This window comes from Vipera berus (assembly GCF_964194415.1).
Source record: "Vipera berus genome assembly, chromosome: 1".
In the NCBI taxonomy this organism is placed as follows: Eukaryota; Metazoa; Chordata; class Lepidosauria; order Squamata; family Viperidae; genus Vipera; species Vipera berus.
In genome coordinates this window covers 66,775,922-66,786,797 of record NC_138202.1, presented here as the reverse complement: position 1 = coordinate 66,786,797, position 10,876 = coordinate 66,775,922, and the positions used below count along the sequence as shown (strand labels likewise).

General features: G+C 36.2%; 1 protein-coding gene across 1 annotated transcript; it reads right to left on the bottom strand.

Moving 5' to 3' along the window:
• Positions 1-784: 784 nt before the first annotated feature.
• On the bottom strand, positions 785-10,876 carry RAD51 (RAD51 recombinase). The gene is made up of 10 exons (XM_081314885.1): positions 10,660-10,876; positions 10,229-10,336; positions 9,239-9,376; positions 8,049-8,166; positions 7,313-7,404; positions 6,029-6,123; positions 5,667-5,780; positions 4,492-4,621; positions 3,808-3,929; positions 785-1,529 (listed from the first exon to the last, which is right to left on the bottom strand). Exons 2-10 carry the CDS (start codon positions 10,313-10,315, stop codon positions 1,406-1,408), a joined length of 1,020 nt encoding a protein of 339 aa, XP_081171011.1. The 5' UTR covers positions 10,316-10,336; positions 10,660-10,876; the 3' UTR covers positions 785-1,405.

Sequence of the window (10,876 nt, the reverse complement as noted above, 5' to 3'; positions counted from 1 at the left end):
TTTCCCCCCCCAACAACCGTTTGAGGTGGGTTGGGCTGAGAGAAAGTGAATGCCCAAGGTTACCCAGTTGGCTTTCATGGCTAAAATGGGACTGGAAGTCACAGTGTTGCCTTTCCAGCCTGGTGCCTTAGCCACTAGACAAAACTGGCTCTCTGAGCAAAGTTTAATCTTTGCTCAGTAGGTACCCAAGTCAACAAGAGATTTCTGTATTTTTTTTAAAAAAAGATCTGTTGACCTTGTGCATCTCTATTATATATTTGTAGAAGTGCAGATAATACTGTACTCAGTACTTGATAGCTCTGAAAGTTGCTGAGTTTGGTACTCCTTGCATTTTTATGTGAAAATTTTGTCCCAGTACTCATTGTTTATTCAGTACTTGGTGCACAAGCTAGAAGTTACCCTCGCTACCCTTTCCAGCCAAAACAAAGTCACATGGTTTGTTTGGCACTCGTAGTACTCATCACTTCTCCAGGAATCAATTAATGACTACCGAGGTACCACTGTAAATAAAAATGGCCGTTTGTTTCAGGTGGTAGCTAAATTGAATAAATGAGCTACTCTAGTTTTTCCAGGTGTTTTCAAGTTTTTTTCTGTACCTTATTATCACCTGTAAGGAGTCATTAATTTGTGGAAATCACTAAGTAAAAAGTTGAAATGGAAATTACATTATTTACATAATACTGCAGATAAAAAAATCTTGATTTTTTTTTCCAGCTGAGATTTCCCACATTACCCATTCATTGTTTTGTCTCAAAATATAAATAAGAATCAGAACACAAATGTGGCAATCGTCAAAATTGCAATCATAGTATGATTAACTTTAATTAAATCAGTTATAATTATGAAAATATTTACAAATGGAAGACATGGAACATATCTTTAAAATGTTTACAGTCTTTGCTTATAACAGCATAATAGCTAGCTCTTCTTGGCTGATACAACATTTCAATTTACAGCTGTGCAAGTATATATATATATTTATATGTATAAAAATACAACTCCTAGTTTGTCCTTGAAAAAACAAAATTTCCAAAATTCAACAAATGCTGCTTTAATTTTATTAGATAGTTCCTTTACTGAACAAATTTCTTCCATTTTATTTTGGCTTCAGTCATAAAAATCAGAAAGTGTTGAATGTTCACACTTGATATATCCATAAACTGCATAAATTCTGCAAACGTTATTTCTCAAGAGTTGTTGAGAAATATTGCACTAAACAACAAGATCTTAGTAAGTTATCAGGTATGTTTTAGAAAGTCCAGGAGTCTTCTACAGCTTATCCACCATAACGATTTATGATTGTTTCTTCTGGTACTATGGCAGGAGTTTCATGAAGAACAGGATAATAGGGAAAGAAATGCCTCTTTGGCCCAATCTTGCACCATAAATCAGAGAGACAAGTTCTTCAGTCTTTAGCATCTCCTATTCCGTCAGCATTAATAGCAAACATGGCTTCTGCTTCAGGGAGGCAAGGTGAATCGTAGATCTTACATATCCTAGTTTCACCACGACCTTTTCTCAAGTAAAGCCTAAGCAGACAAATTAATACAGTTATTAAAATAAAAAAGTATTTATTCGACTTACATTCCATTCTATCAACCAGAGAATATTCTGGGCAATTTTCAATTAATTATTGGTGTTTTTAAGGTTTTTCTCATCCGTTACATATTATTGGAAACTCAAACAAAATGGTCAGGTAGAATAGGTAGGTGAGTTAAAGGAAAAGGCTATTGTGACAAACAGAAAAAAAATCCTACTTTATTAATACACAGTGACATAACCCAATCCAATGCTGAACACTAGTCTCTTGTATTTTTTGCTGCTTTCTCTTACTCCTCACAAGTGAAGTATTGTCCCATGCCATCAGTCAAATAAAAGTTGGTTCCCTACAGAAAGTCGTGCATTTGACCTGATTGCCCCCAGCACAACAGCAGAGCACGGTATTATTCAAAATACTCATGTGTGTTTGAACATCTGAAAGGGCTAAAGAAGCGACTGAATAAGTAGCCTTCTATTAAATCATAATAACATCCACATAAGAACTTATATTGCAACTTACAAATATGCACAGTCATATTAAATATACAACTTTTTTTTGCTTTCAACTATTATTTTACAATATATCATTATGACAAATTTGTAGGGTAATTTTCTTCATTATGTTGGTAGCTGAACATTCAAATTTAGCTTTATAATTCTAGAAGGTACAAATTGGAAGTCCATTATAGAATATAATCAGGTCAAAGAATCACAATAATTACTCCACCTGTTTTTGATCAATAAACTTTGGCTTTGTTTCTTTTACCATTCACAGAAACTGTTCCTTAGTGTAGGTTTCCACAAATGGGAAAACGATGGAGAACATTTTGACTTTGACTTGCAAACTTTCCTAGGTTGGACTAAAATGTTTCCATAGAAGAAAAAACAACATTTGATATGATCTTAAATTGTAACTCCTTTTAAATTATGCTGACTATAGGGACTATGGATATCGGCTTCTCTCAACATTAATCAATCATGTGGGAATCTGCCAAAAAAGTTCACAGTGAATCTCAGCCCCTAAAAGGAAAGTTGCTATTCAGGATTCCATCCAGCCTAAAAAGGAAAATTTATTTGGAGTTCATGAATGGATTTCTTTCAATCAACAGAAAATATATGCATGTGTGTGTGTGTGTGTGTTTGGTTGTTAATTTCATCTTGCTCTGTGACCAAAGAGCTCTGGTTCAGCTCTTTTGTACCCTGAAAAAAGGGGCAAATATTTTACTGTCTTCATAATGTGAATTCAATTCCAGTACCCAGTACACAATCTGTTAAAAAGCCTGAATAAATTAATTTCCTTCTCTTGTTTTATTTATAATTCAACATTTTATTGTTGAATTTCTCAACTATTTTAGGTGCTGAAAGACAGTAAGCAGGGCGCTTTAAAAAAAACTTCTCATATTAAAAATACTTTTCTATATAGTTAATTACTGTATTCTCCAAAGATTGCAGATAATTACTTCCCATTCATTTCCAAATATTTAATGAACATTTTGAAGACATCACATAACAATTGCTTATAATTATTATACAGTGTTCATAATCAGGACCACTTTTAATTAGATCTTCTGCAATTCCACCATGTAAGCAAATTGTAACCCTTTCTGTCCTATTGGAACTTTATGACCACTGTTCATACTTGTAATTCTTGAGGCTATCATCTCTAGAACATCCTCTGAAATCTATGAAGTCTATAGACAGAGTGGACCTGAGGCCACCTTGTGGTGGAAATGAATTACAGGAAGCACAATGATAGGTTTTGTACTACTTCTGTTTGTGTATCTGCTGTTTGTTGTAATTTATTTATTTTTTAATCTTAAATCTCTTGCAAAACAAAATGTACCTCTCTGTAATTTTTGTCTCTTAGTTACTGTAGATACCAGCTCTCTCCAACTTGATATCACAAACACAACCACCTAATTAAACTTCTGAATTTCTTTTATAAGACAAATGTAACGCACACCTGGAGGTTTTTTTTAACCAATATGGCCTTATAAAATAAGCACTTTTAAAGAGATATTTAATAGCTTGAGAAGTATATTTTATATTCTGCTTTTTAAACTATTTAAACTATTTTTGTTTTTTCTTTATAAAAAGCATTCAGAGATGAGTTGAACAGACTACAAATCACCAATTTCTACAGTATATGGCTTCAGTTTCCGCAAAAAACTGACACCACATTGAAGCTTCGTCCTAATGTTCCCCAAATTTCTAATCAAATGAAAACATGAAAACTGTATGAATTAAAACTAGCATCTGCCATCCTACCTGGTTGTTGAAGCATGTGCAATAATATTCCCTCCAATAGGTTTCTTAGGATCTGCAGCAAACATTGCAGCTCCATCTACTTGTGCTACCACCTGGTTTGTGATCACAACTGCTACACCAAACTATTATGAAAGAAACATACAATAAATTTCAGCTTCTTCGCTATAAACTGGAAAAAAAAGAGGCATGCCAACCAAAAATTAGATGCCACTTTGGCAGTTCAAGCCCTGGTAGTACCACTGGATGGGTTGAGCTCCCGTCACGTGTCTCTAGTTCCTGCCCAGCCAACTAGCAGTTTGAAAGCATTATTGTGACTAAATAAATAGGTACCACTTTAGTAGGAAAAGCTAGCTGTGTGAGAAGAACAGGAGAGGGCACTGGACCTGCCTGGACATGAGGCGAGATCGGCAGAAGAGGCCACGGATGATGTCATCAATCTGAATGCTGCTAGATGGTGCAAGTTAATTCACCCACCCATGGCGTGCTGTGGATAAGCATGCAGGCACAAAACCAAACGAACTAGCAATGAGGTTGTCAGGACCACTGGTGTAAATCTCCCTGACAAATATACGCGATAATGAATGAATGAATGAATGAATGAAGAAAAATCCCCAGGTGGCTTGGGATTACATATTGCTACAAGGGTCTTTATGCAAAACATTGCAAAAGGAACTAATGATTTACCTCATCTGCAAGTCGAAGCAACATGCGCAGGAATCTGGCTAAATGCATCTGCCTGGCCGATAATTCCCCTCGGCCAGAGTAGTCTGTTCGGTAAAGAGCTGTGGCACTGTCCACTATCAGCAAGGCATATCTAAAAGAAAAGAGCAGGAGAACACTTTTGTGTACCGATTTTAATTCTTGCTCTCCAAACTTCCTTTCTTTTGTGGATCGTCTGGCCAATTTGTAGCATACTTCAACTGAAGTACCTCAAATGCCAAAGAAGGAATACATCTTTACTGCTCCTCCTGAGCAAGGCAGAGCCGTGTTAGCAATATTTACTTACCAGGATGAGAACCAAACCAGCTGATAATTTGAGCACTGAGAACAATTTTTATTTCCTTCTTGGTATCCATTCAGTTTCACACTAACTAAGTTGTTCTGTAAAACAGGCTTGCCCCCAATAACAACAAGCAGCCTCTGTACGGCTGTCCATCATCTCTTGCCATGATAATGTTTGGGAGTCTTTGAGTTTTTTGAGTACCACCTGGACTAGTCCCTCCAGTTTTCCTGGCAAGATTTCAGAGGTGGTTTACCATTGCCTCATTCTTGCTAAGGTTAAGAGAAAGTGACCGATCCGAGGTCACCTAGATGGCTTACGCCTAAGTGAGAGTAGAATTAACTGTCTCCCAGTTTCTAAGCTGCTGCCTTTAATCACAACACCAAACTGGCTCTATCAGGATGATACTGATAAAAACAGTGATAATTGGTTAAAAATATCCTCACATATGTTAGAATTAATATCAGAAAATGCTATAAATAAAGGACCCATATTTCCTTGAAATATGACATAGGGGGAACAATAATAAAAGGCGCTTTCATGCAATTCAACGTATGGCGAGGAAGAGTGTATGAAATTTATCAAAGGAATGCAGCTTGTTAACAAAGCTTCTACTGAACTATTGTAATACATAGTGTTTTGCCTTTAGCTAAGATTCCTAGAAGCAGGCAAACCACAGCTTATTTTGAAAGGCAATTTTATGAGCAGAACTTTTATAGGGAAAGAACCGAAGAAGGCTTTTATGTCATTATCTTTCCAATTTGTGTAAAATGATGTGTATCCTAAATTGGATGTCTTTTACATATAAACATTTTAATTTGTTAAAGAAAAAACTCTGTTTCCTTGACTTTTTTTTTACCTTGATTCAGTCATCATAGCAGATGCTTGATAAAGCAGCTGGGTTTGATGGTCTGTATTAAATCCTCGTGCATAAGCCACATTATCAAGTACATCACTACCAGATAAACCATATCTAGGGAAATAAAGCAAAGACAATCTCAGATTCGAATAAAAAATTAGCAATCCCTTTAGGCCAGAGAAAACATTTACTTTCTAAGCAAACAACATGACATTTTCAAAAACATATTTATAAAAAAAAAAGATCAAATTTTACCAGAGTAGAAACAAATACATTACTTAAATACTGCCAACAGATGGCTCTATAATTCCCATATTCGGAATTATATGCAACACCAATAATTTCCAGATAGAAGTACGGACCTCTCAGCCACCGCTAGCAAACGCTCCGGACGGAAAGTGCCTTCTGTGTCTATGTACATAGCCTTTCCTTCACCACCGCCTCGATCAATAGGAAGCTTGGGGGAAAAAAGACCAATTCAGTTTACATGTGAATTAACCAGAAATTCTTTCTATGATATGAATATTCCACACATCATTTTTCCATTGTTATGCAAGGTGATCCTCTCCCAATCCAGTTACTCATCCCTTAATTTGATGCTGAGGATCCCCCAATCTTCTAGGGCCAATCTGAAGTATGTGTATATGATAAAGAAGTAATCTGCCCCATCAGTGAACACACATTGGATGCAATCCATTATATTTGGGTGTTGGGGAGTTGTCTTATTATCATCTAGATGTTTGTTTGGGTAGCCAAACAAACCAAAGTGTATTATTTTATTTGTAATTCTTAAAAGAAAGAATGCATTAATAGGTTTATTAAAAGGAAAATGAGGAAAAGGGTAACTGAAGAGACTAATTTAAAATAAAATTTAAATGGCAACAATCAAAATATTAAAATATCTGTAAGCCATCCAATAATGTATAGCTTATATACCAGAACAAATATTTATTTCCTTGATGAACTGTATGGGGCAAATTTCACCAGATAAAACATTAAAGATAATCGAGGAAAACTAAATTCATTCTAAGAGCCGTCAGCTGAATGATGATATAGCAAATGAACCCACTGTTGTGGAAAGGGGGCATACCAGTAGAAATCATAGTTGTAGAAATAATTAAGAACCATTTTTCGTTTTACTTAAATAATATTTTTTTCAGAGCGTCTACCAAGCCTACGAGTTCCCAATCCTGGATCTGTTATCAAGTATCTCATTTAGCTTTCAGCTTCTAGAACAGGAGTGTCAAACTGCCGGCCTGCAGGCTGGATGCATCACAGCAAAACCGTGCCCACCCCATTGCCGGCAATGGCAAAAAAGTCTTGATACATTGCGACACATCACGTGACATTGCGAGCTTGACACCGCTGTTCTAGAAGGTCCTTGTGCTTAATCTAAAGATGTCCTGCCTAACTGGCGTATTTGAAGAACTGCAGCATTCTCCACCTCAATGAAACCAAGACTTCCAAATCAGGGTCTTCAACCAAAGACCTAATTTAGCCTTCACAGTCAAAAGGACTACAGAATTCTAATCTTACTGCATAATCTTCCCAGTCATGAGAATCATGTAATTTAAACATACGGAATAAAATAAATTCTAAAGATTTTTCTGCACAGTATTACACAAAGTGGAGTCACAGTTGCTTACTTGACAGGTTACAGCCAGAGTGTGACATAGCTGAGTTTTTCCTGTGCGGAATTCTCCAAACATCTCTGTTATTGACCCAGTTTCTATTCCACCTGGAGAAGAAGTACAAATTTCAGGCATATCACAATAACTGTAGACATACAACTATGCCTACATTATCTATCCTACATTTAAACATCTGAAAATCTTTCTTATTTCTGCAAATATATCCTATATTAAACAAATTGACTTCTGAAATTCAAAAATGTTTACATGTTCGTTACAAGATACGTAATGAACAGAATTTAGATGGACATTATTTATTAAATAAGCCATACTGCACAACAGCTTTATTTTGATTTCTTATGAAAATTATTTAATATTATTCAACAACTAGATAAAGATTTCCATATGGCCTTACTAGGACGCTGTTATTATTCCATTGTTGAATGAGAATATTTTTGTAGCAACTCTTTTAGGAGAAATTAAAGTATGACTGGACTTTAAGTAGCTTCGGAAACAATCTCTACAATTTTTTAGCAATGGTTTACTATTTTGTCAGAAGTAAACTTCACTGTATTCAGTTTGCACAGCACTATAATATAAATATGAAATTCAAGGTTTATTAGACCTCAAAATACGCTTTATAATTAATGCGAGAAGCAGTCCAAAACCACTGTGTATATTTATGCCATCCGCTTTTGATTTATAACATATAATAATGAGTTCTGGACCAATTGTAAATCAAATGTTATACCTTGAAGAAGCTTATCAAGTTCCTTGGATCCAGTGGTAATTTGAATTATCTCTGAGCGCCTTTGATGAAATTCTGTAGCTGTGGTGAATCCCATTGGAACCAATTTTGCTGCTTCAGCCTGTGAATCAGTGAAATAAAAAGATTGTGTTAAAACTCTTGCATATTTTGCTATAATCTTTTTTTTAAAAATTACAATTTCAAAAAGTATATGATAGGATGAGCATGCTCTAGGTTCTGTCTCTTAAATGTCACCTAATGGGGACCCTGTAGGTGCTCTTTCTTGGTGGCTACCTCAGCCCTTTGCAATAGCCTCCCATGTGAGATTTGAGGGATCCCTACCCTTTTAGTCTTCTAGAGTAGAGGTTATCAACCTTTCGGACATCAGGGACCGGTTACATGGAGAGAGGTTTTTCCATGGCCCGGAGGGGGCGTGGTTTTGTGTGCTGCCTGCATCCTGTGGATGGGGCTTTCCTTGTTTGTGTGGCCATTGCTGGCATTCCGTAGCCCGGTACTGGTCCATGGATAGGGGGTTGGGCACCCCTGTTCTAGAGGTCTGTGAAAAGCTGGCCCTCCCCCATTATTAAGCTAGGATGGGGTTGAGTTGGGAGACTGTTTGATCTAACATCCTGGAGAGAAGGGCATTTCTGTTTTATGGATTGTTATAAGCCACCAAGAATCATTATACGAAGTATAGGGCCATATAAGTCCAATCAATCAGTCAATAACATAATACAAATAATACTCAGTATTGCATAAATACAGGTAATCCTCGACCTGCGACCACAACTGAGCCCAGAATTTATGTTGCTAAGTGAGAAATTTAAGTGAGTTTTTAAGTGAGATTTTTACAACTTTTCTTGTCACATTTGTTACGCGAATCACTGTGGTTGTTAAATTAGCAACCCGGTTATTAAGTGAATCTGGCTTCCCCCTTGACTTTGCTTGTCAGAAGGTCGCAAAATGTGATCATATGACCCCGGAATGCTGCAACTGTCATAAATATGAGTTAGTCGTCAAGCATCCAAATGTAAATTGCGTGACCATGGGGATGCTGCAACGGTCATAAGTGTGAAAAATGGTCATACATTACTTTTTTCAATGCCGTTGTAACAACAGTCACTAAATGAACTGTTTTAAGTCAAGGACTATCTGTATACATCCTGAACATGTTTAAAGCTGAGCAAGATTACCAGGATTTTATCTGCTTTAGCTTCACTGATGCCTTTAATATTGAGCAATTCCTTCTTTGGTGCATAGGCCACAGCTTCAACGGTATGAAAACCAGCTTCTTCCAATTTCTTCACATCATTTGCATTTATTCCACATTGCTATAGAAACAAATACTGTTATATAACAAGTTTAATGTAGAATTCAGAGTTCTATACATATCAGATATAATGATCCAAACGAAATAGGTAACAAAAATAAACATAATATTCTAATGTAAGAGAGAGCTCCACTGAACTCTGAGATTTATTCCTGCACTCTGCAAAGATAGCAGCTGATATTTATAATCAGCTTCGTCCATTTCAATTATTTCCATCAATTTAAAGAAAAATAAAGCTTTAAATTCTTTAGCAAGTATAGTTTTTAGTAAAAATATATTCTAATTTTTGAAAATAAAACCAGCTAATATTTTTTAAAAATATATTTTGCATAATGAATCAATACCTAACATTGTCTTCCTTTTTGTTGACAAGCAAAAAGAAATACATTTAAGATTTATTTATCCATCACATTTATATGGCTTCCCATTTTGCAGGAGCAACTCTGGGTAATTTACAATAATCAATAAAAGCAATATGTAAAAACAGTCATTATAAAAGTATAAAATCTTTATTAAAATAAAAATACATTATTAAAAATGCAAGTTATTTCAATAACACTAAGAGTTGGAAAATATAAAAATTTGGATGACGCTTAAGTCCTTTCTCAACTTCTTTCAAACCTTGCATAAAAAAAGAAACAGATTAACTTTTGTCAAGTAAAATATTTTATAGTATCAGTACTGGTGTGGCAAGGAGCTTTATTTCATAATTTTTTTTAAAGCTAGTATGTTTTCATTGAAACTTTCACTGAAACAGTATGAAACATTTGAAAATTATCAATAAAGAATGTAAGATGGGACTGTAGACATGACTCCAAATAGTGTTTCACATTAATATAGGTTAGTTACATACCTCTAAACGGGAAATAGGCTGAGGCCCAAAGCTTTCCTCCTCCGTTGAGATATCTATGCTCTCATCACACTGCATTTGCATAGCCATGGTACAAAGTATTCGATATTCCTATCAAGAGAGAAAACAACTGAAGTTTGAACAAAAGGCACAAAATTACGTTAACGGTGTACAGCTCTTTATAATTAGCCTTTAATTTTATAAGTCATACGGTAATTAATAGCCTGTGTGTTTTCATACGTTTCACTGAAAAGTAATCCTACCTGAAAGACAACCCTCAAATACAAACACTGTAAATGTTACGCATTTCTTGGAATACTGCGTAATTGACACTTAACAGGAGGGAACGTGAGGCTAATATTAAATAAGCGGCCCTCGATTTACTCCTGGTCGGAACTAAGCCGCCCCCCCCTTTACAAATCTCCGAAGAACACCTTTGGGTCCCCAAGTCTCTTCTTCCGACACCGCGGGAGAGGCCCAAAGGGAGACGGTCGATTCCCGACGGCCTGAGGTCTCCAACAGCCGCCTTCCGTGTGGAAAGTTGAACTAAGCTCGATTCCTCCGTGGAGCCCTCAATCGAACCGCCGAGATCCTTCGGCCCTCGAGGCCGACCCGCTCGCTCGTTCGCTTCCTCCTCCGCCTCCCGATTCA

What these genes read in the sequence shown, in the direction of transcription:
- RAD51 (XM_081314885.1), bottom strand. Translation starts at nt 10,315, where the DNA reads ATGGCTATGCAAATGCAGTGTGATGAGAGCATAGATATCTCAACGGAG. An exon ending in ACTTGATAAGCTTCTTCAAG is followed by an intron (nt 7,405 to 8,048) that starts GTATAACATTTG and finishes CTTCTTCTCCAG; the next exon opens with GTGGAATAGAAACTGGGTCA. An exon ending in GCTATGATGACTGAATCAAG is followed by an intron (nt 4,622 to 5,666) that starts GTAAAAAAAAAG and finishes CTTTTCTTTTAG; the next exon opens with ATATGCCTTGCTGATAGTGG.